This window comes from Poecilia latipinna, unplaced genomic scaffold (assembly GCF_001443285.1).
Source record: "Poecilia latipinna isolate Pla-1442-1.1 unplaced genomic scaffold, P_latipinna-1.0 Scaffold477, whole genome shotgun sequence".
NCBI lineage: Eukaryota > Metazoa > Chordata > Actinopteri > Cyprinodontiformes > Poeciliidae > Poecilia > Poecilia latipinna.
In genome coordinates, this window is record NW_015113093.1 from 263,931 (window position 1) to 291,575 (window position 27,645).

Here is a 27,645-nt window from a genome sequence, read left to right on the forward strand (position 1 = left end):
TGAGGCAGTAAGAAATATTTCTGTGAATCTGAATAGCTTCATAAATGAGATATTTTTAGACACCACAAAAAATATATATATATATATATATATATATATATATATATATATATATATATATATATATATATATATATATACACACACACACACACACACACACACACACACACATTTTATAGATGGTTGTTTTCTTACTGTATGAAAACGTACACTACTTTGGCAAAATACCTATTTAGAAATGTGTTGAGATTTTTCATTTCGTTTGTCTCAGACATACAACTTTGTATAATGATTTTAAAAAAACACACACACATTTCCGTAGCTTAAAAGACATCGGAGGACACGCTCTTAAGTAGATCATCCTGTTTGAAGTGGCTAAAGGGCTAATTAAGCTCGGATAGAGAGAGGGGTACTGGGAAGCGTAGTTCATGTGGAAGCAGGCGGATATGACGCACGTATTGTGTAGCCGGTGTCGGGCCTACCGGTGTTGTGCTGAAAAGAGTACTCATGTTAAACTAAGCACTTCATTGTCGTCCGCTATGCTGAGTGGAAAGTTATTTTTGGAAAAAATCGCAAGCGGGTTTTTTTTTTATTATTAAACTTTATTTTAAGATCAAATTGAAAAGAGAAAAAAACAATATGTAATAATAATAATAATAATAATAAAAATTTAATTAAAAAAAGCAGTATCGTGATGTCGGAATCTCGCCGTGCAGTCGGAAGCACTTTCCCACGCTTTTAGATTAAAATGTTACTCATCAATTTATCAACTAGTTATTTATCGCCTTACACGTGTACATAGAAGTCAACACTGTAAACAAAGTAGCAAATATATAAAACGTAAACATAAATGAGGTGATATTTAAATTATTTACTATATTATTCAAATACATTTACATACACATATAACCACCATATAATTAGTGCCTGTGAGCGTTCAGGGTGTTAATTGCTTTTGTAAATGTAATTTATAGAGGCAAACTGAAATTACAGGTCATGCATTCTGGCGTTATGAATAAAGTGTATTTTTATTCATAATTTCGTGATTCCGAAATAGACTTAAATGAAAAAAGTTGACCTCGCCTGAGCACAGCTCAGTTTGGCACTTTTGACTTTAAATGGTATGAAACGGGCCTTCCTGGTTCTTTTTCTAGCAGGGTCGCATTTTTCGACGAAACACCAATAGCCAGGTTTCGTCTGCAGTGAGCGTTGCAGTAGTTGGATGAATCAGTTGACGTTGACAGACCTTGGGATATGACAGTGCTTTTGTAGTACAGAGCTAACTTTAGCTAGACCGTTAGCTTGGTAACAGGGTTTTGGTATTACGTTGCTTGAACGGGAGGAAACCCGGTGACGGGGTGTTTTATTTTTCTCAACGTTGTGTTTTCAGGAACATTTATATCTTTTTTAAAATGACGCCGGTAGTGTTGTGTTTTTCAAGGGAGCTGGTTTAACTTAAGATACATGACAAGCTAGCGTGTCATCAACTTGTGAATCTCCTAACTTGGTACTGTGCGGGCCACAACAACCTCACTTTTCAGCCGGTAAAGTAGCTACTGGGGAGCCGATAGACATTATTTTAACCGGGTAGCAAACCATCGTGCTCCGAAAACCTGACCGAAGGGAAGAGAAATTGCTAGCATAACGCAGCTAGCCGGTTGGAAGTTGTAAAATGAAGAAGGCACAGTCAGACACATTAGGTTTTGTTCCTCAAAAAGACATCGTATACAACAAACTTTTACCGTACGCGGACAAGCTAGATGATGAATCCAGTGAGATTTTGAGCAGAATAAAGGGGAATTTGGGCCGAGCTGTACAGCTGAGAGAAATATGGCCCGGTGTGTTATTTTGGACAAGAAAACTTTCAACGTAAGTACCGCACAAATATTACAGTTATGTTTTTTTCACCTAACTATGTTTCCTTTAATGTCATCTAGGGATGGAGGTAGTCTTATAACTAACGGATATATAGTGTCCAGCATTTAAGTGGTTGTTTGGGATGTGTAATGTTTATACTAATTCTGTTCTTTGAATCGACTTCAAATTGTTTATTTTGCAATACAACTTTAGAAGTAGTCGCTTTGTAGCATGGCGTTCTTTTATGACATCTAAAATGTCACACAGCGGTGAATTCCCAATAAAGAAAATTTGTTCTATGCTTCTGATTAGGATACTTATCGGTTTCATAATCAGGGTTGGGACTGTTGACACACGCTTACATGACCCAGTCTAGAGGTGCTAGGTCATTGTAGCTCTCGCTGTGCTTTTGATAATTTATTCTTCTGCTCATTACTTTTTGAATCACCCATAAGGATGATCCCTCACCCAACTGAATGTTGACTTACAGGCTTTATTTGAAACTTCCCCACCTGATTCCTTCCAAAATAAACAAAGCTTTCAATTTGCAGCGTCATCATGGTGGGAAGACAGCATCTTTTGACTCTAATACTCGCTTTTTCTTTTATTATATGTCAATAGTTGACCAGTCAACTTCATCAAAGCAAATATTTGCTAAATATTCATACATCTCTAACTTTTGCATTTTCATCTTTTAGGCAAAGAATCCAAATTTCATCAGAAAATATATCATGTAAACAGGCATAAGCCAGTATTGATTTTCATGGCACAATAACCTTGACTTGAATATACCAATGCTTTTCAGTGCATTGGTGTTTCAACTAAACTAGATTGAAACATTTATTTATTTATTTATTTATTTATTTATTTAAATTGTCATTCAAAAGTTTAAATAGACTTAAACAAAAATGTTTTTGGTAAGCATTGTTTCCCATTGCTTTTACGTGCTTACTGTCAAATGTATTGCACTTTTATTTGTTGTTCCACTCTCTAGAAAGTAACACAAGTATATTCAATTGGGACTAACAAAATTATTTCACTGCTGTTGTTGGCATGCTGGTCAGTTCTTGTCACCTGCCATTATTAAACAGCTTTACCTTTAGAGGAGTAATGTGTGACGGTCTTCTATTTTCCACTTTTTGGGGTTACTTTGATGGGGAATATTTGCAAACTTACAGATTTTTTTTCTTTCTTTTAAGCGAGAGAAAAGTGTAATAGCCCTGTTATAGCCAGCTGACCAGCAGTGTGCAGCAACAGGTTAGGGAAGGGCAGTGCTATGCTATACGCAGGTGGAGAAATCCCTGATCACTCTGGTATCTTATTAAAATAACTTTAGCAGTTCTTATACTGCAGCTCACAAAAACCAGAGTTTTACATCAGTTTAATTATTATTATTATTATTATTTTTACTGAGCTCTCATTTGGTTTCCTGTTTAGTTGATTATTTTAAATAGTCACACAATTTTAATTTGGATGTCACTCTTGAGCTGTCTTACAATCTGTTAAACGTTAAAGTAATTATTTCTAATTTGTCCTTCATCTAAAGGTACATGAGACTCTATGGACGGAAATTCAGCAAAGAAGACCATGTGCTGTTCATCAAGTTGCTGTACGAGCTAGTGACGATCCCCAAGCTGGAGATCAGCATGATGCAAGGCCTCGCTCGCCTACTTATTAACCTTCTCAAGTAAGAATGGATGCAGAGCCAGGAGATCTGGACAAAATCACAATGAAACCTTCTCAACTAACAATATGCCTACATTAACTGTTTAAAAGTGCAAATATGTTTTATGAAATCAAAATATATCCAAGTTAAGTTTATTGTACTATTTGCAATCTGTTCTCCATTTGAGGAAGGTGCCCTGTGTATTTCCTGTTAGGTCTTACATGCTGTCTGTATTATTGAATTTTAAGACCTACCTTTGTAATTATTGTTGACTTTTTCATTTCCTATTGAATTATCCAAATTGGTTTATTTTAAATTGATGCCATCTGTTTTTTAGACAAATGAGCATGTTCTTCTCTCCTTTTGATTTCATAGTGAATATAATTCTGAATATATTTTCTTCTATGGTTTTCGTCACAGTTACAATGTAATCACATTATCCAAAGAACTGTCAGCACAACAAAAATGATGCATGCTGAAATCTTTGTCCAAATTTCGAACCATTCTGTGTATCATCTGCACTGATATTCTTATCCATGTGTCATTGATCTGACAGAAAAAAAGAGCTGCTGTCGAGGGAGGACCTTGAGCTGCCGTGGAGACCGCTGTATGAGCTGCACGACCGGATTCTGTTCTCAAAGACGGAACATCTGGGTCTTAACTGGTTCCCTAAGTATGCATCAGTTCAGTGATTAGTTAGTTGTCATAAAAAGCTCTTTTAAAAAAATGGGTAAGATTGGATTTGGAAGATGTATTACCATCTGTCGAACTAGCTACAAAACATAAAGGGTACAGTTTTTATTTTTAGGCTCTGATTCTGCATTAGGTAACCGGTCTCATTAAAATCTCACTGTAATCTTCTTTACTTAGTAACTTCTTACAGTTCTATAATTTATGTTTTAAATTGAGCTGTAATCTTTTTTTTAGATACTTAATGCTTTGATAAATATGCTTATATTTTAAGATTAAAACTTTCATAAACAAATCTTTTCATACCCAAATTTGTTATTTGGCCATTTCAATAAAGAGCAATTGTTTTCTTTAATTGGGTCAAATGAATGGCAGCAACTGGATTATGTTTTCCCTGAGATCCCTTCCTAAGCCTGGTACAATGATCAGTTTCTACTATGAAGCTTTGATTTCACAGTTTTTTTTTTGTTTTGTTTTTTTGAGAAATATTAGTTTTGAATAATCTTCTGAAATATTCTTTAGATGTGCTCTGTGGCAAGCAGTGCGAGGTGCTCTTTTATGGTGCTATGGGAACATTGTATGATTGAAAAAGCAAACTGCTTTAGCTGATTGCTTGTTTACACCTTCCAAAAAAACTAAATCACACTAATCTACAAAAAACAAACAAAAAAAAAAACAAACAAAAAAAAAACAGATTACTCTCATCACACTCTGTTTTGAGCAATTGGCTCCCTGTCATGCGCTCCAATTGTTCTTTATGCCTTTGTCTTCTTTTACATCCAGTTCTCCATCCCCTCGTTCTTCTGCTAAACAAGTAATGTTAAAACTTGTTCAGAGGTGGTAAGAACAATACTTCTTTGTGTGTTATTTTGAAACTTTACAAATGGCTGGATGTTGCTATGTATCTGCTGCATGCAAAGACAAAAAAAAAACATATTTGCATTTTATTATTGAGAAGAGAACATTCATCAATGTTAACATTTCACTCATATGGGAGACTGTCGCACTGCAGCTAACATGTTTTGTTTTTTTTTATCTGTCCTCTTGAGCAACATTTTAGAGAATTTTAGGGACTTTTATCTAGGATTTCTTTAGGTTTTAAAAAGACTACAATGATGTAATGCAACAAAATACGGAATACAATGCCGGAACTAATGTTTATGGCACATTATGGGACTTTAATGATGAGTAAAGATGCGCCAGTCAGACCTGCTGATTTCAATTTTGATTTTTTTTTTTTGGTTCGCTTTGTATGTTTTAAAACCTTAAACTCATAAGACAAGAAATGTGCTGCAGAAAATAGTTTTGAATCTAGAAAATGAGAATTACAAAATTATATTCATCAAAGTATCAAAGCTTATTCCAAATCTGAAGCATTTTTGTGCTAAATTTAAAGTGCATCATAGTACGTCCAGTGGATGTACTTATAGATGGCAGATTAACTTAATTTGGATACCAATGAACAGTAGAAGTAATAGTAAAATTATTGTTTTTTTATGATGTTATACATAATTTCAGTCAATCATGGGAACATTGACTGATTCCCATCTCTGGGAAATTGATTGGTGCATCTAGAGATAACATAACCTTGCCATTTGAGCACATAATGATTGCGTGTGTTCTGTCAGGTCACATATGCTCTGCTGGCTTGCAGTGAATTTTGCTATTCCTGCTTTACTAAACATGTTCTGGATTTGCTCAATAGCCACGATTATTATCTATGTCACTCAAATAACTGAGACACAGTATGTGTCAGAAAGTGAGGTAATTTGAATCCCACACTTGTCATATTGCAAGTTGAATTTGCATTATTTCTGTTCTTTAATGTAGGCATTCTCATACTACTGCACACACACCTTTATATTCAAGTCACCCTATGAAACACATGCCTTGTTAGCAATAGGCTATAAAAATGGCATAGCAGTTGTGTGATGGTTGAACATCATCTTCTGTATGTCTTTAATTGGATTGATTACATTTAATTACTTTATCCTATGTTATTCTTTCAAAATCTTGATTAGATGTGATTTAATTTATTGGAGGGATTTTGTGCATGTAAAGTATAAATTGCATTTGTGTGGTGAAAGGAGCTTTACTAACAGCAGTGCTACAGTGAGAAGTTAGTAATATCTGTTTTGTTTCCTTTCATTTTAGCTCAGTGGAAAGCGTGTTAAAAACACTGGTGAAAAACTGCAGACCGTAAGTCCATTTTAAATATCTTCATCATCTTATGTCATTTCAGGTTTTTGTTTTTTTTCTAGTTTTTTTATGGGTTGGTTGAGGGGTGAATTTAAAGGCTGATGAGGTAATTTCAACAAACTGTGTTATGTTGTTTAGTCTCAAACTTTATTTCTTGTGTTGTCAACAGCAAGTCCAGAGCTGTGTCCATGCCGGTATCTTAGGCAAGCTGTCGGACTTGTACCTTAGTTTGCATTACCGGAGGAAGATAAGCCTATTACCTCACCTAATTCTGTCTTCAGTTGAAGTTCCTGTAACTGCGAGAAGAGGGAGTCTTTTTGTTGTGTGCTGGTCAGACTCTTGGGATCAGTAGTTAGTCAGGGAAAGAGCCTTTAATATTAAGTGAAGATTTTAAACACTTGGTAATGTAAAAAAAAAAAAAATGTTACCATGGAATACCCTTTTGTCCCATGTTGAAATGCTGGAAACTGCAGTATCGTTCAACCACATATGCTTCATTTTTCATGCAGATATAATGTGACCAGTAACATGCAGGGAACCTGCGACATTATGGCTTTGTTGGTGATTCAGTGCCACCAGAAAATATTCACACTTTTATGTTAGGAAAGGCCAAGTGAAGAAACCGTTTAGACATTGTTGTAATAAAAAATAATCTAAATACTTAAATCTAACATTCACGTAAGTATTCATGATAGCTGAGGTCAGTTACATGTGATTCCTATAAATTGAATTGTGGCGATTTCACTTGATTGAACATGATTTTGTGTGTAAAATACTTGTAAGGTCTCACAGCTGTCTGCACATTAAAGTAGCAGTCAAGAAGGTAATGAAACAAGGTTTCTTTAAACCTCTAGAGAGGAGATTTTGCTGCTAGAGGTACTTTACCAGAAATATTAAGCGATTGGTTTGAATAAATATGAAATCTATCATTATGAATCATGTGTGGATTTTTGAGATAACAGTCTCAAAACTGTATTGGTGGAAGTGTAGCAAAATGTCGAAAGTGCTTTTTTTCATGCTACTTTCTGCTGGCTCAGAGGGCCAGTTGATTAATAACACCTGCCTTCTTCCTGTTTAATATTTAGCATCTGTTTGTATTCTTGTTTAAAAGAGCACAATCTTTACTCAATACCTCATTCATATCATTTTGAGTCATGCCTTCTTTTCCCTGCCCGATTTTAATTGATATGTTGTAACAGAAATAATTCAGATTTTGATTTCCTTTATTTCTTCAGGTACTTCTCAGAGAGTGCTACCCAGGAGATGCTGGATGAGTGGAGGCCTCTCCTTTGTCCCTTTGATGTCACCATGCAGAGAGCAATCAGCTACTTTGAGCTTTTCTTACCCACAACTCTGCCTCCTAAGCTGCATCATAAGGGGTTCAAGTAAGAAACATCTCACCCTCTCCTACTTATAAACGAGATGATGAAGATATTATTTGTGTCTGAAATCTGTTTATCTTGGTTCAAAAAGGCTGCTAATATATTTTGAATCGGGTAAATAAAAAAATAAAAAAAGAAGTGAGTGAGTGTATGAATAGAGTGACGTGCTTGCTGTTCTTGGTCAGTTATGTCAGCCATTTACAAAGGCAGCTGATTCAGACGTCATGATAGCTGCTTCGGCCTGGCAAGGATAATGGAATAAGTGTTTGTGTGAAAATGCCGTATCCAATTTTAATCCATTGAGACGAGAGCCATAAAAAGATCCAAGACCCAGTTTGCTGTTTTCATAAACAGATTAAAATTAAATTATTTTTTTTTAGCATGTCCAAATCTTTTTTCAAATAAAAAAAAAAAAAAAACTTGTATTACTGCATGATAGTTTTGAAGTTGCATGATTTATTTATGATTCATTTAATCTTAGTAATACTGGGGAAGCATCTCGGATAGTAACCCTCATATATTAAAGATCCTATTAAGCAATAATTAAGCAATAAATGTACTTTAAAGTGTTTCATTCTATTCATTGTGCACTTTGTATTCATAAGCATTCAGTGATCTCATACTAACATTTGCATATTTTCACAGGTTGTGGTTCGATGAGCTGATTAACTTATGGGTGTCGGTGCAAAATCTCCCAAGCTGGGAAGTTGTGAGTAGATTCACGGTTTTAAAATGCTCCAGATGTGCAGCAGGAAGCTTCTAGGTTGTTTTTGTAACACAGTCGTCTGCACATTTACAGCACCTGGTCAATCTGTTTGCCCGCTTGGCCAATGACAACATCGGCTACATTGACTGGGACCCTTACATACCCAAGGTTTGCTACACTTTTTTTTAATTTATTTTTTTTCTGAATCACTTTCTTTATCTACCCGTTAGTGTACCAAGGTCTTGTTTTGGTAAATCTGTTGCGTGCTCACATCTGTTTATGTGATTCGCATGCCATTGCATTTACTGTTTGTCCCAGAAACAAACTATCAAGTTTCCCTCTTGAATTTACTCCTTGACTGAGATGGAGAGTGACTTGCATCATGTTTGTTTCCCTCTGAGTGACACCAGTTTGTGCAACAGATGAACATTAATATCCCTGAGCTATTGAGTGCAGTTGTATCATGTGTTTTTGATCTGTTTCGCAATGAACTAGTCTATATCAAAGTACCAAGAAGATTAAAGTTGCATCCACCCAACTGTTTCAGATTTTCACAAGAATTTTGAGGAGCTTAAATCTTCCTGTTGGGACCAGTCAGATGATGGTTCCGCGATACGTCACAAATGCCTACGATATCAGCCATGTGGTGCTTTGGGTTTCATCCCTCCTGGTTAGATCACAAGCCAATGCATTATGCTAATCTTGCTGTTTTTAGTCCACACTGTCTTTAATTGATCTTTGCTGTGGCAATTTCAGGGAGGACCCAGCAAACAGACTCAAGCACAGCTCAGTGGCCTTTTCAACAGCATCACCTCCTTCTTCCACCCATCAAACCATGGCCGCTGGTTGGTGAGTCACAGTGTATTTCTCGTCAAAGGCTGTAAAACTGAAAATGTCTCAAGAACAAAAACAGCCGTAGTTTGTGCCTCGCAAAAACTATAATTGAACTTTCACAGTATTTTGTTATTTTACAACAAAAGACATCAAAGTATTTTATTGGGATTTTATATGATTGATCAACACTCCAAACTGTATGAATGCACTTCTGTGTCACTAGTTTTTACCTTTTGCAAAATGCCTCAAGTACAATCAGATTGGCTGTTGCTCTTAATTTTACAATTTGATCTAGCTCTGGACTTTGACTGAGCCATTCCCACACATCATGATGCTGCCACCACACCATATATTACACCCCCCAGTAGTGTTATGTATTCAAGTCGAAAAAGTTGAATTTGACAACATGTTTGCTGTGTCCCCTACGTTGCTTGGGACACAGGACAGCGATTACTTGACTCTTGCTACTCTTCCACACAAACAGGATGTATGGATTAAACAAGTAAAAGTTGTTCTACCAACAGCTCCTCCTCAGTTACCTTGGGCTTTTTGGCTGCTTCTGTGATTAATGGTTTTCTTGCCCAGTTTGTCGAATTACTTTGACCTCCATATCTGGGTAGGTTTGCATCTGCACAATACTTGTCTCCATTTTTAGATGATGGATTGAATAGTTAAGTGAGTCAGTGCCATTGTTAAAGCGTGGGTTATTGCTTAAAACTCAGTACTGCATTAAACTTCTCTACAACTTTTTCCCTGACATGTCTGCTGTGCTCCTTGGTTTATGTGATGCTGTTTGTTCACTGATGTTTAACAAACGCTTGAGTCTTTCATTGAACTGCTGGATTTATTCTGAGAATTCTAAATTATATTTAGGGCTATCATGTTTAATTGGACTGCACTCAAACGCATTCCACATTTTTCCGATTTTTATTTGTCTAATCATTTTTAAAACTCATATCAATTTCTTCCACTTAACAGTCATCAATCACATAAAATCCCAAGGCACTGGATATAATTTTGGGAATCACAGTTTTTTTTAGAGAATGCCAGTAACTAACTAACTAACTAACCAGTAATTTACAAATCAAAGGAGTGAAATGTGTGTGTGTCTTTTTGCTCTTTAAGTAAATTATTCCTGAAATTTGTTTTAACTTCCTACATCATGGAATAATGATGGGGCACATTGTACTCATGGAAGGCTTCTAGGGCCTGTTTACTGTCTAGGTTCACATTGGTTAGCAGGCTCATAAATAAGAGCAGGACACGTGGGAGAGACGGCAGCAGAGTTATTAAAGGTCACTGGCAGCGCGGCCACATGCCTTTCTGTTTTGAGGATGCCTTGCACTAGATATGAAGCTGCACAGACGGCAACGTGCTTTCGTACACAAACCTTTATTCTTTGCCAAGGCGATGAGTTCTGTCTATTTGAGGCTGTTGCTTTGGTGTGTGAAATGTTCCACTACTTAACTGTAGCTTTTGATGTTACATGTAAAGAACGTGTTAAAAACTAAGCAAGAGAAACATACAGGCTCAATTTCTGATAGTTTTTTGTGGATATGGACTAGATTGGATGTCCTTTTTGAAACTCATCTTTTTTTTTTTTTTTTTTTTTTTTTACTAAAATGCTGCCATTTTAGTTTGCATAAGAAGACATAAGGAACAAGATAAAGCTGTTCACAGTATATTTGTTTTTGTCTGTATGTCCATTATGTCATCTGTGTCTCTAGATACTCCATGCGACACCCTACACCTTTTCATGTGCAAACAAAGGCCTGTTGTCTGCCTCCATCTCCCCTTTGTCATGTATTTGTCTTTCTGTCCTTTTTGTCCTCGCGTCCAGATGAAGCTCATGAAGCTGCTGCAGCGCCTCCCGGCCAGCGTGGTTCGGAGGCTTCACCGGGAGCGCTACAGAAAGCCCTCGTGGCTGACCCCGATCCCGGACACTCACAAGCTCACCGAGGAGGACATCACAGAGTTTGTGCAGAGCATGATGCAGCCAGTTCTGCTGGCCATGTTCAGCAAGACGGGCAGCCTGGACGCAGCCCAGGCCCTGCAGAACCTAGCTCTGATGCGCCCTGAGTTAGTCATCCCCCCTGTGCTTGAGAAGTAAGTTTGTGCTGTGTATTTGAATTGTCCCTTGTGTCCTGGTGTAAAATGAGCCACAGATTAAAATATAAACGAACAGCTGATTGATTTTCTTTTTTTTATTTTTATTTTCTCTGTAGAACATATCCTGCTCTGGAGACTTTGACTGAGCCCCACCAGCTGACAGCCACTCTGAGCTGCATGATTGGTGTAGCACGTAGCCTAGTGTCAGGTGGGCAACGCTTTCCTGAGGGACCCACTCACATGCTGCCCCTGCTCATGAGAGCGCTACCGGGTGTGGACCCCAATGACTTCAGCAAGTGCATGGTGCGCTCTATGGCTCATTTGTCGTCTTTCTGCTTTCTTGCTTTACTTTTCTAGTTTTCTTTTTTGGGAGCTTGGGGGTAAACTGCATATAACTGACCAAAACGTCTACCATTTTCCTTCAGATCACATTCCAGTTCATTGCTACATTTGTGACTCTTGTGCCTTTGGTGGATTGTTCATCTGCCCTACATGAAAGAACTGATTTGACTGAGGTAAACTGTCACAACTTTGCACCAGTTCTCATAAGTAAATCAGTGATGCGCTACGATGGTTGCAAAAACTTTTATGACATGGTTTGTGTGACCTGTTAGGTGGAAAGGGAGATGTGCTCCGCCTCTGCTGAGTTTGAGGACTTTGTGCTTCAGTTCATGGACAGGTAAGGCATTTCAAAACAAATAGTCTGCATGCTAGAACCAAATACTTCAGCATTTGTTTCACAAAGGATGACTATAAGATGACTGCTTGAGCCTTTCTCATCTCTAAGACAACAAGAGAGTAGTTGGATGTTGCATTTACTGCAGAACTCCGAGGCAGTTTGTATCTCTGCTTTGTCATGAACAAGTAAAACATGCAAACCAGTTTGCTCAGTTTGTTTTTCTTGTCGTACAGATGCTTTGCCCTGATAGACAGCAGCACTCTGGAACAAACCCGAGAGGAAACAGAAACTGAGAAAATGACTCATTTGGAGAGTCTAGTAGAGCTTGGACTGTCCTCAACCTTTAGCACCATCCTCACCCAGTGCTCCTTGGACATTTTCAAGGTAAGTTTTCTGGATTCTGGTTTGAGGCAGAGTCTACTGACATGTGCCTCCAAATGATATGGCCCATAACTATTTCAGTTACTTGTTTCATAATTTTTCCCATGCTGGCTCCCTTCCCAAGTGTTATTTGACCTCTGTTTTGTTTTATATTTTATACAAATATTTAATGTTGCATGACAAAATTGCATGCTATTCTAACAGTGTCTATTCTTAAAATTTATTTTTTATTTATTTATTTTTAATCTCAATGCTTCCTGTTGCCATTGTTATATTTCTAACCTGAAGTTGCATCTCGAGCTTTAGGAAAAAGTTTTTCAGAACTGTCTTTCCGAATCTATCTTGCCATTTTTAAGATAATAAATAAATCACACATGTCTAATAATACTAAGATATTAAATTGTGTGCTCAGCTTTAATGCACTTGTTCTTTTACAGATCTTCAAAAGGCTTCAACTCAACTATAATAACAAGAAACAATGAAAGAATAAAAAAAAATAGTCTGAAATCTGATGTCATTTTAACAAAACTGGCCAAATTCTAGATATACGTGTGTGTGTTTTAGTTAACTAATTTGTGCTTATTTTAATTATTACCTTACATTTGTCATCTTTTCATTTCCAGGTGGCTTTGGAAAAGGTTTTTAATTTTGCTACCACCAACATCTTTGAGACGCGCGTAGCTGGAAGAATGGTAGCTGACATGTGTCGAGCTGCTGCCAAGGTAAGTCTTACTAATTCATTCCCTCCATGTCGTGCAAAAGCACCTTCTCTCCTGCTAGAACCTCATCAAAAATTTCTGCACTTTTCAGTGTCACCCTGCAGAGTCGCTCAAAGTGTTTGTTCCACACTGCTGCAATGCCATAAACCAGATTGCTGTCAGTAAGTCCATAAAACACACAGAAGGCGTAAAGAGTTTGCTGATATACTACTCATTATTTCCCTGTTAGTTCCTTGTTGCTTACCTGATTAACTTATTTTTATAAACAGATGAGGAAGTGCTGAACGAGGAAGAGCTTGATAAGGAGTTTCTGTGGAATCTGCAGCTGCTGTCTGAGGTAAATTAACTCACTAAATCTCATATTTCCTCATTATTTAAAATCCTGTGCTGCAACAATGATTTTTCTGCTGTTTTTCCCAAACAAACTTCAGGTAACTCGCGTGGACGGTGACAAGCTCATCCCGTATCGCTCTGACCTGGTCCAGATTTTGCAGTTGACCCTTCACCTCAAGTGTAAACAGGGCTACATACTAGCCTGCAACCTGTTGCACCACATCCTGCGCTCCACTGCCCTCATCTACCCCACAGAGTACTGTAGCGTGCCTGGAGGCTTCCACCAGCCAGTCTGTGACTACCTCCCCATCAAGGTATGTTTGTGTAGTGCAATAATGTCATTAGTTTTATCAAATTTGTTTCAGCTGAAATATAAAGATCATTTTTCAGCTACAAAATGTGTTGCTCCTAATAAAACTGTATAATTTTCTGATGATACAGTTTGATTATAATTAATTCAGAAAGGAATAGATGCATTTAAATTGTACTTTTTGTTCGAAAAACAAAAAAAACTTTGCCACTTTACCCTTTAAGTCTCTTAAATTCCTTTTCTTTAATTGACAAATTAGATATCATGCTTTTTGTGTTTCATTTTTATCCGGTTTGTTTCCTTGTAGGACTGGGGTCGGCCTGGAGATTTGTGGAACTTGGATATCCGGTGGCACGTCCCGAGTGTTGAAGAAATCTCGTTGGCTTTCTATCTGCTGGACCTGCTTCTCCAGCCCGAACTCCAGCGCCTGCAGAGATTTTCAAAAGGAGAACAGGAAATGAGCAGGTGAGAAAAGCTCAGTGCGGTCTCGCTAGCTTTTATTTTTGTCATCAGAAGTGTTGATGGTCTCGTGTTTTCCAGAGACGACGTGCTGCAAAGCCTCACTATTGTTCAGCACTGTCTCCTGGGAGCAGGAAGTCTGATGGCTCCACTGAAAGGAGAGCCAATCCCTGGCCTGTAAGCGATCACATTTATATTTATAATACACTATTATACATTTATTTAAAATAAACTTTACTCTGAAGGAAAAAAAAAAAAAATTTCCCCTAATCTACTGGAAAAAATGCAGCGCTGTCTCGCAAAAGTTATTTTCAGTATTAATTTGATTGTTAAAGATCCTCTATTTTTTCCTCAGAGTTCACAGCCTGGTGAATCTGGATGAGACAACCCTTTACACAGGAATGGATTATGGTAAATCATCATCTCACAAAAATTTAAGGATAGATTTTCCAACAGAAATTTGAGTTTATTGTTATATTCTTATTCTGTCAATTCTTTCTATCTGCAGATAAGACCAGAGAGAACTACAGAGATGCAATTTGTAACGTCATGAAAGAACTCCTGCGTTAGTACTCACCTGTCTGCTGTTTTACTACAGCTACTGCTATATCTTTTTCAGTCATGACATTTATGGGGGATTTATTTATTTATTTTTTGCTCTTTTTGCAGATTATATTTTGGAGCACTCTGAGGATGACACAAAGTCTCTTTTCTCCATCATCAAGGTGGGCAGGAAGTAAAATAGACTTGACTAATGCCGATTTTAAGCTTGTAAACTCACTGAGAAGAAAAGTTGAACATCCTGAAGAAGAAATCTCATTGGGATGTAATTATGTAGACTTAAAGATAATAATGACTTTGTAACTTACTCGGAGAGAATTTTCTGCGACATGTTACATGACCAAATACAATCACTGGTGCCTGCTCTAAATGTGCTGGGTCCTTGCAAGTTAATTCATGTACACAGACATTTCTTACTGCTTCTTCTGGGTGACAGTTTATTTTTTCCCGTTCATGGAAAAATGTCTTAGGTGTATTTTGTTTCTCGTAAACTGAGTCATATTTCCCATCGCATTCGTTTTTCAACAACTTGTAGTTATGCGCAGGACTGCTGTAGTAACTTTTCTGATTTTCTTTTCAGATAATCAGTGATCTTCTACACTTCAAAGGTTCTCACAAACATGAATTTGACTCGCGCTGGAAAAGCTTCAATCTTGTTAAAAAATCTATGGAAAACAGAGTGAGTGTCGGGGTTTTGCTTGTTTGTTCCATGTTATGCTTCTAATTTAGAGGAGGTCTTAACAACACAGCTACATCAAAGACGCAGCAGTTAGAGTTAGAGTTCTGGACACTGGCTGGTGATTTGAAGAGTCTGACGTGTTGTTGTATCTGCAGCTACATGGTAAAAAGCAGCACATCAGAGCTCTGCTCATTGACAGAGTCATGCTCCAACATGAGGTAAGTCCCACGGGGAAATGTTACCTCTGTAAACAGAATGATGTCAGACTAGTTGGGTTGTTGTCGTTAGATTTTGCTCCTTTTCCAAGTCTCAATTTAGTTTTATTAGAGAACACAGTACATATATTCAAATTGCTCTGTCATTTGCAAAAGTCTCTGACTCATGATAATAAATTTGAAGTAGTCAAAATGACTCGGCGTGTGTTTCCTCCAAACTTAATTTAATGGGAGTTTTTAATCTGAAAATTCAGAGCTTTAGAAAAGTGTCTGGAATTGATCAAAGCAGAATATCATCCTTGATTCGTCGCACAAACGTTTAGTGCTCAATCAGGAACTTCCTGTCTGAAATCTGACTCATCTCGCTGTCTGAAAGCAGAAAAATAAAATGTCTCCTACTTAAAGAAGCTTCCTATGTGGTTTTTGACTTTTCATGATACAGTGAAAAACGACAGAAGCAGTGGCAAAAGCACATATGAATCAGTCATGAACTTATCATCTTATATGCGACACTTTCCAGCGCCATTAAGCATTTTTTGACTTGAGCTACATTTAAATTCAAATAGTTATCAGCAGCTTATGAATGTGTTTTTGCATTCCTAACTTTAAATGTTTGTTCTTTTAGCTGAGGAAACTGACAGTGGAAGGATGCCAGTATAGAACCACTCACCAGGAGCTGATGAAAGACTTGCTGAGGCTCTCCACAAGCACATACAGCCAGGTGAGTTTTACAGGGTACTTCTTTTACAAAGTATTACATTTAATTTGTGCTTTGGTCTTTTTGTTGTTTTTAGGAAATAAATTCACATTTTATTACACTAAATTAAAGAACTTTTAATGCCTTCCAGATTCGCAGCAGAGCTCAAAGTGTGTTGTTCACGGCACTTGGGACCTACAATTTCTGCTGCAGGGACCTGATCCCACATGTCCTCGAGTTTCTCAACCCAGACAACAACAGTGTCACTCAGCAGCAGTTCAAAGTATGGCCATCCTCTCCATAGCACAAAAGCTCCCAAGCAAATTGTTTACCATGGTATTTTTAGAGAATAATAATAATAATCTATGTTATAACTCTATATGTTCCAGGGGGCTTTGTACTGTCTGCTTGGGAATCATAGTGGAGTGTGTCTGGCTAATCTGCACGACTGGGAGTGCATTGCTCTCACGTGGCCTGGGATTGTACGTTCTGGCCTCAGCTCAGCCATGTCTCTTGAGAAACCTTCCATCGTGCGACTTTTTGATGACCTTGCAGACAAAATCCATCGGCAGTACGAGACCATCGGCATCGACTTCTCTGTGAGTTCCTGCGCTGCATTAAAACCAGCATGTCTGAGACAACACTGGAAGCTGGAAATTGAAAGGCAGCGCTTATTTCTGTGGGACCTTTGTGTTTCCTAAATTATTTGGAATTAAAAATATTTAATTTATGTATTTTAGCATTGAGGTTTATGAGAATTGTATTTATTTATTTATTTATTTATTTATTTACTTATTTATGTAGCTTAATCAGAGTCTTTTGCTGCCCAAATACTTCAAAGGCAGAAAAATTATATTAACATAATTTTTCTAAAGCATCTCACAGTTGATTTATTTCTGATAACCTGTTGATGATGATGTTTTTTAAGCTTGTAAAGAAAGAAAAGAGTCTGAAAAAATGTGGGTTAATGATATAAATATTGAAATTGCAATTTTCAGCCATATTATTGGGATTATATATTTTTCTGATGTCAATCAGCCCTTGTGAATTGTAAAACTTAAAAGATCTTCCTGTTTGAGCAAAGGTCGTAACGTCGTAAAGTCTGGAGGACATTTGAGAATCATAAAGGTGACTGTGGTCGAGTGCTTTGGACTGTACTTCGTGCAGCCCATCACTCCGTTTGTTAGGCCTGTGCCGATATAAATAGACTATTCCTGACCTGATCTTTTTGGTCCCTTTAGATCCCAGAGGAGTGCTGTGCTGTGGCAAAACTGCTAATGACAACAGGAAGTCCTTTCCCTAATGAACCTGTGCCGTCTGAGGAGGAATCAGAGGAGGGTTTGAAACGACAGAAGCTCAAAAACTTTGAGGCTGTTGAGTAAGTTTTGCTCCAACAGCCCAACGGTTCAATAACCCTCAACACTCACGGCTTGTTGAGTTATATAATCTAAACTAGACTTGCACCAGCCATTTTTTGTGTAAATCTTTGACCTGTCTATTCCAACTTTAATCAGATATTTTTTAACAGTGGTTGTTTCCAATCTTCCTGCTGGGAATTTATGCTAGAAGCAGAAACAACCTTCCATGCATGAACTCAATTATGGTTGAAGAGGGTTTTATTTATATTTTAAAACAAAGAAATGGTGATTATGGCATTTATATTTTTAAATTGTCCTTAATATCCTGTATTACAGATTTAGTACCAAAAGCACACATGCAGCGTTGTTCCCTAGAGAATGTTCAACCTTACATTAACCCAGAGATATTCATAAGACTTCCAGTATTTCCAAATTTCAAATTTTCCTCAATAGACAGAGGATGAAACTTGAAAGACCAACAGATTCCAGCCTTCCAGGTTTCTACTGGTCTTTCTCCAAATTTGAAAAGTATCAATCAGAACAGCCAATATGTCTCTGTTTAAAAAATACAATTTCCTTTTAAGTAGCTTAAAGAAGTTGTTTTATACAGTTGAGAATTCAATTTCCTCAAATAACGGATGGGAAACAAACTCTTTTTTGTCTTTTTTTTTTTTTTTTTGCAGAAAGTACAAAGGTCTCATTGGGGATTTGATAGATTGTCTCAGCAACAGAAACCTGTAGGTTGTTCTAATCTACTTTGAATACATTTCTTCAGATTACCCTTATTGCTGCCAATAACACTCGGCTCTTTATTGCTGTAGGCCCTGGAAGTTTGAGCACATTTCAATCGGTTTTCTGTCATTGCTGCTGCGAGACGACCACCAGCTTCCTCTTGCTGCTGTCACGTTCTTCGTGAAAAGTCTCAACCACGATTCCCTCTACGTCCGCAAGGTGGGGCGCACACTGAGAAGGCGTGGTAGAAACCGAGTTTGTAGTGCCATCTTCCAAAGCATTGTTTGAAATGTATTATTATTCTCCATTAGGTGGCAATATCAGCCGTGGCTGGAATCATGAAACAAATAAAGAGACCTCACAAGAAAGTCCTGGTCAGCCCAAATGAGATGTCCAAGTACTGTAAGTGTATTCTTGTCTAGTTTTCTTTTGCATATTGTTTGAAATTGTTTTTAAATCTTGACTTTGTTCAGTCGATTTAAAAACCATCATGTTTTTGTTAGGCGAGTCGGTGGAGCTTGGTAGGATTGCAGTAGGAGACCGTCCAGACAACCAGTGGCTCCAGTACAACAGCAGCAAGCTGCCACGCAAACAGGAAGAGTGGGAGCAATGTGTGTTTGTGGAAAAGACGCATTGGGGTTACTACTGCTGGCCAAGGTTCCTGCTTTAATGACAATATTTCTCTGATCTGTTCAACCCTGTCATTTTTTTTTAAATTCCTGGATCTTTTTCAATCAAACCGTTCATATTAATTATTTGAATCATATTTGATCTTTAGAAAAATGCTGATCTATGCACCTGAAGAGGAGCAGCCCAAACAGAATCTGACCAGAGAAGAAATGACTGAGGTTTGTGCACTAAAACAACATCCACAGGTCACGTTCTTGTCATTTACTAAAAGTTTATGCTCTTTTCTCCAGCGGGAGCTGATCATCTTTGACCATTTCACTGACCCAGTGTTTATCAACCAGTTTATTGAGTTTCTCTCTCTGGAGGATCGAAAAGGCAAAGACAAGTTCAGCCCTCGCAGGTTCTGCTTGTTCAAGGTGAGACCCGACGCAAACAGCTGGGTTGAGAAACAACGCCGAAAACACGGACGCTAATTTTTCCTCTTGTCTCTTGATCTTCCAGGGATTGTTCAGAAACTTTGGAGATGCCTTTCTGACCGTGCTGCAGCCGCATATGGAACGGCTGGTGTCAGATTCGCATGAGAGCAAGCAGCGCTGCGTTGCTGAGATCATCTCTGGACTGATACGAGGCTGCAAACACTGGAGCTTTTCAAAGGCATATTTATTATTTCCCATGTTTGTTTTCCTGTTTTTGACTCTCTGCAACAGGGGTCTGCAACCTGCATGTGGCTCTTTAGACTCTCCACTGTTACTCTTAAAACTTTGGTCAAAAATGCTAAAGGACTGAGCGATTTTATAGCAGATGAAAGTAGTATAAAAATGCTAACCTTAGGTGTTTTTTCCTCTGTTTTTATGCAATTTATGCATACAATTTCTACAAAAATGGACAGTAAAAGTGTCAGGGTTTTTTTTTAAATGAAGTATTTCTTTTCGTCAGACATTTGCAAATCTGTTTTTTTTTTTTTATACCTAATTTGCATAAAATGTCTCATTGTTTTGATTTACTAAACCAAAAAGCAAAAATAAAATCGATGTACTTATAATTTAAAAACCTGAACAAATTTCCTACAACGGGGACAAAAAGGAGCTATTTTGTTTGGACAGATTTAGTTTAATTAGGCCGAAGCTAAAAATGGCTTTCAGGGTTGTAAAGGTCAGTGACTCTTGCTCTCTAGTGTGTTTTCGTTTCATTTCTTTAACAATGCAAATGTGTTCTGCCGGCAGGTTGAGAGCCTTTGGGAGCTGTTGTGCCCTTTGCTTCGTACTGCATTGTCAAACATCACGATAGAAACCTATGCAGATTGGGGCACCTGCATCGCCACAGCCTGCGTAAGGCCTTTTTGCTCAAATGATCATCGTGCTCCCGTAACGCTTTCCCTTACGTTCAACTTGAGTCGCTTAAGTTGGCTGCTTTTTTTTTTTTTTTTTTTTTTTTTTGCTCTGACAGGAGAGCAGAGACCCACGCAAGCTTCACCGGCTGTTCGAGATGCTCATGGAATCTCCTGTCAATGGAGAGGGGGGCTCTTTTGTCGATGCCTGGTGAGTACAAAGACATCAGCTGTGCGGTGCTGCAGGATGTCATGTGGCATGAGCCTCTCCCAGCACCGATAGAGAGTTGCTGAATGGAAAATAATTAGAGAGGCTTAATACTGCTAAAGAGGAGCTGTTTAGCTGGAATGCTCAGACAGATGGCAGGTAGACAAAGAATAGTGGTGTGTATTTTCAGGAACAGTAAGGCTAAAAATAAGTTGGTGTTGGAGTAACGAACAGGGAAAACTGCAGACATTGAAGTAGGAAAAGATGCATTTCAGGAGGTGGAGCGTCCATGTTTCTGTTGTAAATTTCTCTCTCTTGAATCAATTTGAAGACACTACTCTGTGTTCCTTTTATTTACACATTGGGCTACTGTAAAGATTTTTCCTTTGAGTTTCTTAAAAACCACATTTGAAAAGTTACAAATATTTCAAAAAGTAGCTGCACCTTTTGTTCTTATTTTATGAACCTTCCTCATGTGCTTTGACAGCGCTTACTGTGGTATAATCAGCTGTTCTTCCTCTGGCCCAGGAAGAACATTGTAATACAGGTCCTTGTTTGTCGTGTTTCAAAATACTTCAGTTTTACTCAACCTGCATATCATGGGGCTTTCCTCTAAGTCCCATTCCTTCCCAGGCATCATCTTGTATTTCTTGTTTTGAAACATCTTTTAAGTGATGCTGTGTTAACCATAAACTATATGCATATAGTAAAGATAAAATCTCCTCCTTGGCTTCTGATATTTGATATTTAACTAGGATGTTTATCATTGTGTTGAAATGTATGTCTTGTAGGAATCTACGTTTTTGTTTTCATTTTTGTTTAATATCTCAAATATTGAACTCTAGTTTCCCCACATCTGTTTTCCTGTAGTAAATTGCTTGTGACTAAATTTCCTGCTTGAATAAATGAAAAATAGTATTTTCATTACATTCACCAAGCAGCAATGCTGTTTCTCACTCTGATGTTGCCGAGCCAAACAAACTGTGAGAGTTCTCCTGTGTTTCCAGTCGTCTCTACGTGCTGCAGGGTGGACTAGCCCAGCAGGAGTGGCGTGTTCCTGAACTTTTGCACAGATTGCTTCAGTATCTGGAGCCCAAACTCACACAAGTGTACAAGAATGTACGGGAACGTATCGGAAGGTGGGTGATTGTCTTTTTCGTGTTTTTGCTTCTGTCAACTCATAGTAAAAATAATATTCCATATATTCACATGTTAATCTCATTACGTTTCTGCTTTGTTGTCTTTCCAGCGTCCTCACATACATCTTCATGATCGATGTCAACTTGCCTTTCACTCAGCCAACCTCCTCACCGCGAATCTCAGACTTCACGGAGCGGATCCTGTTGAAGCTCAAACCTCTGACCGAGGTAGACGAGGAAATCCAGAACCATGTGATTGAGGAGAATGAGGTGGAGGAGCAGGACGAACGAACACAAGCAATAAAGTTACTAAAAACAGGTGAGTTTATCCGTCACATAAACCGTTCACTCTCACCGAAAGACGTGAAACGTTTAGGACGTCATAGCAACAGAAAATGTATTCAGTTATGACAAACTCCAAGATTCAGAGCAGTTGGGCATTATCTCAGCTTTAATTTTGCATTTCTACAGTGCTCAAGTGGTTGATTGCAAGCGCTGGTCGCTCTTTCACCACGGCCGTCCCAGAACAGCTACAGCTGCTTCCTCTCCTCTTCAAGGTAGAATGCAACCTTTATTTACACCTTTGACCTTTTAGCGCCATCCAGCTTTTATGCCCATGAATATGTGCACCACAGAATGAACAGTCTCTTTTCTGTATCCCAGATTGCTCCAGTTGAAAACGACGACAGCTACGACGAACTGAAGAGGGATGCAAAGACCTGCCTGTCTCTGATGTCTCAGGGTCTCCTCTACACAGATCAAATCCCCTTGGTTCTCAGTGTCCTAAAAGAGGCGAGTCATCTGGAAGCTAAAGCTGTTACTCCACATCTTGCCCGTTTAAAGGATTGTTCAGGATTTTTCTCCTGAGGCCTTGTTAAACTGTTATTTAATATCAAACGCTGTAGATGAGTCTTCATTAATTGTAATTCCAAAGTAGTAAGAAATGGTCAAAGAAGGACCAAGAACAAATCAGACTCCTGCTAATTTGAAACATCTCCAATCTATCAAATGCTGAGTCATGGCGCTATTTTAGTAACACACTAGTGTTCAGGGCTAAATAATTTGGTTTAATGTCTATTGAAAATGCCCAGAGAGTTATCTGCTGTGGGTAAGATATCAATCGCTTAACAAATTCTCACTTCACACATCCTCAACAATCTATCCAGGGCTTTTTTTAGGTTTTTTTTTTTTTTTTTTTAAAGAACTACAATCATTTTAAAACATACACAATTAAAAAGAGAGACTAAAGTATGTTTGAGGATTCATTTTGGGATCTACAAGCTCTTTCTTGCAGAAATTAATAGTGTAATACAGGCAGGCGACAAAGTGCATCTTTTAGTTCCTCGACTGCAAAGTACCTGATCTTAACTGGGCAGCAGTCCAGTACATCCATTGTTCCTCTTGTGAAACAAAGGCTTGAATTATCTTATTAACGTAGTCTGTTCTTGTGTTCCAGATTGCTGGTAGCAGCTCTTGGCACGCCCGCTACACGGTGCTCACTTACCTCCAGATCATGGTTTTTTACAACCTGTTCACATTCATGAGTGATCAGAAAGCAGTGAAAGACGTGCGGGGCCTGGTGATCAAACTCCTGGAGGATGAGCAGCTTGAGGTAAAAAAAAAATAAAAAACTATTATCGATTACAAAGATAAAAATCATTCATCCCGTCACCAAACATACATTGCGATTACAAGAACAGTCACAAAGCTTTTGGCCGGTGCATGTTTGTTTATGCTAGCAGACACTTGCCGTGTCTTTCAGCTTTACTGTGGTGATTCAGCATTCTGCTCCCGGCTCTTTACTCCCCCCACCCCCGCCGTCTTTCTGTTTCTATGGAAACCAGTGGCTGCAGTAATCTGTTGCTATGGAGATGTTGTTCACAATTTGATGGAGGACAAGAGGGAGAGGAAAAGGAACGGAGACAAAGAAAGTGTGTGTCTGCGTGTGAGTGGGCAGGGGGTGAAACTAACCGTTCTATTTGACCTTATAAGCGAACCTGAGCCTCACTTATGGACCTGAGCTATTTATGATGCTTTTGACAATAAATGACCTAAAAACGTCACCTCAGAACAACACCGTTAAGAACACGTTGGTCTTTTATTTCTGAGTTTCTTTGAGAATTTTTACTGCACAATGTACAACGGTTCACTTTGCTTAAATGTCAGAGGAGTACCTTCACTCACTGGCGTGCTCCAGTTGCCAAACTGGTGGCCGCTTCTAGCCACTGGGCACAAACCGTACCTCATCAAACTGTTTGCTGTTCTTTCTTTTTCTTTTTTTTTTTTTTTTTTTTTTTTTTTTTTCCTACCGTGTACCAGGAAATTCTGACTCGGCAGAAACCTTTTTTACTTTATTTGTGTTTTAAGTAGCAGTGGTTTTCAACAGGGCCATTTAAAGAAGTAGAATTTCATTTGTTTGACAGTATTTAAGTTATTGTATTATTTTGAAAATAACATTAGAGGAATCTTCAGTTTGTTTTTCTGCAGCCTCTTAAGAAATTAGAGCGTCATTGAAAGGTGTTATTTTAGTAATTTCATTCAAACTTTGAAACTCTTGTAGATTCTTTACTCAATTCAATTATTCAATAATGATGATGATTATAGCTCGCATTTAATGAAAACTCCAAATTTATTTTTTGGGAAAATGACAATATTACTTAATGAAGCAGCTTCTTGGTAGAGGGAAGCAGAAATTTCTCTACATTTTTCTGTAATTTTTCTTTGGAGTTGACAAAACATAGTAGATCAATGCAAGCAAACGACATGGAAAAAGACAATGTAATGGTTAAGTCTGTGTATGTCGGCTGTCCTTTTAAATATGTCCCTCAAACTCCTGAATGGGCTTTACTTTACAGTCCATTAAAACCAATGCTTTTCCTTTGTGGATGTGCATCTTTTTCCATCACACGTTTTCTCCTTCCACTTGGTTTCTCATTATGTTTGGATACAGCAATCTGACTATTGAGCTTCTTTCACAATGACTGTCAGCTGGACTTTAATGTCAGCGATCTTCCTCGTGGATGAGGAGATCATAACATTTATGTGTTAACGTTCATATTCATTGCATAATATTCAAATATCCATAGAAACAGAATTTTGGATTTCCATTTGCTTTAACCCATGATCATCAAAATTAACAGAAGTAAATGCATGAAATGTAACATTTAATCTGTATACAGGTTTTACTTTTTGAATGTAATTGCTGAAATAACCTTTTTTCCCCCCATTATATATTGCCAACCGTCTGTATGGCACAAATGTTACATATTATTAGTGAATGCTAGGAAACAAAGGTATTCTTTGTCTTTGGTCACAAGATATGAACGTTGTATTTGCTTCTCCTTTTCAGCAAAGCAATATATAAAAACTTCATGATCCTTCCTCCCTATTCTAGGTGCGAGAAATGGCTGCCACCACTCTGAGTGGCTTCCTTCAGTGCAACTTCCTGTCCATGGACGCCCCCATGCAGGCGCATTTTGAGGCTCTCTGCAAGACACGTTTGCCCAAGAAGAGGAAAAGGGAGCTTGGCTTTGTTGTGGACACCATCCCCTCTGCTGGTACAGAATTCACCAGAATAGTTGGTTGGATTTTGTTTTTTTCCCTTGAGATTCCTGAGACTTACTGTGCGATCCATTTCGGTGTATCTTTGCAGACCTTGTGCGCCGCCATGCGGGCGTTCTCGGTTTAAGCGCTTGTATTCTCTCCAGTCCTTATGATGTTCCCACCTGGATGCCCCAGCTGTTGATGGACCTGAGTGCCCACCTTAATGACACCCAACCCATTGAAGTATGTCTCTTTTTTTTCTTTTTTTTCTTGATGGTCACCCCCTTGACCATCAAGAAAAATAACCAGAACTATTGTTTTTTTTGTCTTTTTTTTTTTTTTTTGTATTTCTCAGATGACTGTGAAGAAAACTCTGTCAAACTTCAGACGGACTCATCATGACAACTGGCAGCAACACAAGCAGCAGTTCACAGACGATCAGTTGTTGGTCCTCACCGACCTGCTGGTCTCCCCCTGTTACTATGCCTGAAACATGGTGAAGCACTTTAATTTTGAAGATTTGTTTAAATATGAATCGCTCAATGTGCTTGCAAGGAAATTAAAAAGCTTTTCATTACTGCATAGAGCAAAATATAACAGCTTTAGATTATCAGTACAGTAGTCAGACAGCTACTTAAGCTTTTCTTACAGTTGTTTGTGTGTCTGTTTAGTGCGATCCCCAGACTACACAAACACCAGCCTGCACTGGAGAGGAGTCCCTCGTTCCTGAAGGATTCACAAACATTCACGTGGAGCCCGGAAGAAGAAAAGCGACAACATATGGAAACTGCATCGGAGCTCTCAGAAGGATGAAAAATATTGTGTATTTATGTATCTAGCACCTTGACATTTCTTCTATACTTAATATTTAAGGATCAATCGTGACAGGGAGGAATGACCTGCAGTTTGTAACATTACTGTACAGATTTTTTTTTTTTTTTTTCCTTTCTGGCTTGTGTATCCTGCATGTACACAGGCATGTGTGCGCGTGTGTTCACAGGATGCTTGATGACATCTGCTTGTAAGACACAACATTTCTCAGGATTATATCACAAGTATCCACTCTGAGCCAACACAATGTCCAGTGCAGGACGTCGTCTTTACTATGTTTCGGTCGTGATGTGTTTGCAACAAGCCGCAGAGATTGAACTATGAACGGTGGTCTCTTGAATTTCCAACACACATTGTTTGTGTGATTGTTTAATCTATATATGAGTATATGCATCATGTATGTGTATATATCATGTTATAGAAAATATGCACAAACTTTGTTATTGTTTTTTTTTTTTTTTTTGAAATGCTGAGTTTTAATTTCTTTTTTCTCCATAGTTTTCATTTAAAAGTATGTAGACAACTGATCTGTTCGCCTATTTTCATTTCAAGGGAGAGAGCAATCTGCCCGCTGCTGTTCTGTGTGATGCGTTTGCTGTGAGGACCCAACCATTGTGTGATCACTGTGTCATGAGTCTCAGTGCAAGAGAAAAAAAAGCCAAATTTGCCTGTCCATGAAAGGACCCCTTCCCTCAGATATATTTGACATTTTCTGAAAATTTGAAATAACGTCAAGTTACTTTGGTTAGTGTCAGTTTTTCTTTTTTCTTTACTTTTTTTTTTTTTTCCTCTGACTTGAAACCAGTTAAAACATCAAAACATTTAGTACCTCACAAATAGGGTAGTGCCAAAACTGCAGTGATTTTTCTTTTTTTTAGACTTTCTGGGATAATAATAAACCGTTTGTAACAAAAAGCGCACTTGTGAAATTTTCTTGATGTCCTACAACAAGCCAAACTTGGATCAAATCCTTTCTTTCTTCTTCTTGATTTTAGAAGTACTTATTTCTATTCACAATAAACTGGTAATGCAAAGTAAGAGTGGTTAGTCTACAGCTGTAGTTCTCAAACTGTGATGCATGAACTATTACTAAGTTACAAAATGATTACTGTTATTTGCAAGGTGAATCTTAGATGAACTGTGATATAGAGCCACCAACACTTAAGACAGATGAGGTGTTCAAGCACATTTATCTTTGCCTCACTGGAAAACTCAAAGAGAAGACCAATAGCCAGGAATAAGTACTATTAATTCGTACGATTGCCGTTTACAATTCAGATCGACTCCTAGTTTCTCATTTAAAAATCCAGTGAGATTTGCCAAATGACCAGGTTACCTACTGTTAAATGCTAATATTTTTCCTTAGTATTTTCTACTTTCAAACTCCTAACATGTTCA

General features: G+C 38.0%; 1 protein-coding gene across 2 annotated transcripts; it reads left to right on the forward strand.

Moving 5' to 3' along the window:
• The first annotated feature begins 1,213 nt into the window (after positions 1-1,213).
• psme4a (proteasome activator subunit 4a) lies at positions 1,214-27,162 on the forward strand. Of its 2 annotated transcripts, XM_015039616.1 has the most exons (48): positions 1,214-1,872; positions 3,407-3,547; positions 4,083-4,199; positions 5,000-5,056; positions 6,371-6,415; positions 7,651-7,800; positions 8,443-8,506; positions 8,597-8,671; positions 9,051-9,173; positions 9,260-9,352; positions 11,178-11,443; positions 11,563-11,749; positions 11,872-11,961; positions 12,061-12,125; positions 12,359-12,509; positions 13,130-13,228; positions 13,317-13,386; positions 13,495-13,562; positions 13,657-13,872; positions 14,176-14,333; positions 14,409-14,504; positions 14,683-14,738; positions 14,836-14,892; positions 14,997-15,052; positions 15,469-15,567; positions 15,723-15,785; positions 16,408-16,503; positions 16,631-16,762; positions 16,869-17,078; positions 17,721-17,857; positions 18,521-18,574; positions 18,659-18,788; positions 18,881-18,971; positions 19,073-19,226; positions 19,348-19,417; positions 19,490-19,615; positions 19,701-19,853; positions 20,423-20,527; positions 20,646-20,737; positions 21,742-21,873; positions 21,984-22,192; positions 22,345-22,430; positions 22,537-22,665; positions 23,330-23,485; positions 25,268-25,430; positions 25,526-25,659; positions 25,772-25,912; positions 26,088-27,162. In XM_015039616.1, the coding sequence occupies exons 1-47, from the start codon at positions 1,676-1,678 to the stop codon at positions 25,904-25,906; spliced, it is 5,553 nt and encodes a 1,850-aa protein (XP_014895102.1). In that variant the 5' UTR covers positions 1,214-1,675; the 3' UTR covers positions 25,907-25,912; positions 26,088-27,162. The 2 variants fall into 2 exon arrangements, with proteins under 2 accessions (XP_014895102.1, XP_014895103.1); XM_015039617.1 differs by lacking the exon at positions 5,000-5,056.
• Positions 27,163-27,645: the final 483 nt, after the last annotated feature.

What these genes read in the sequence shown, in the direction of transcription:
- psme4a (XM_015039616.1), top strand. Translation starts at nt 1,676, where the DNA reads ATGAAGAAGGCACAGTCAGACACATTAGGTTTTGTTCCTCAAAAAGAC. An exon ending in CTACTTATTAACCTTCTCAA is followed by an intron (nt 3,548 to 4,082) that starts GTAAGAATGGAT and finishes TTGATCTGACAG; the next exon opens with AAAAAAAGAGCTGCTGTCGA. An exon ending in CAAACCATGGCCGCTGGTTG is followed by an intron (nt 9,353 to 11,177) that starts GTGAGTCACAGT and finishes CCTCGCGTCCAG; the next exon opens with ATGAAGCTCATGAAGCTGCT.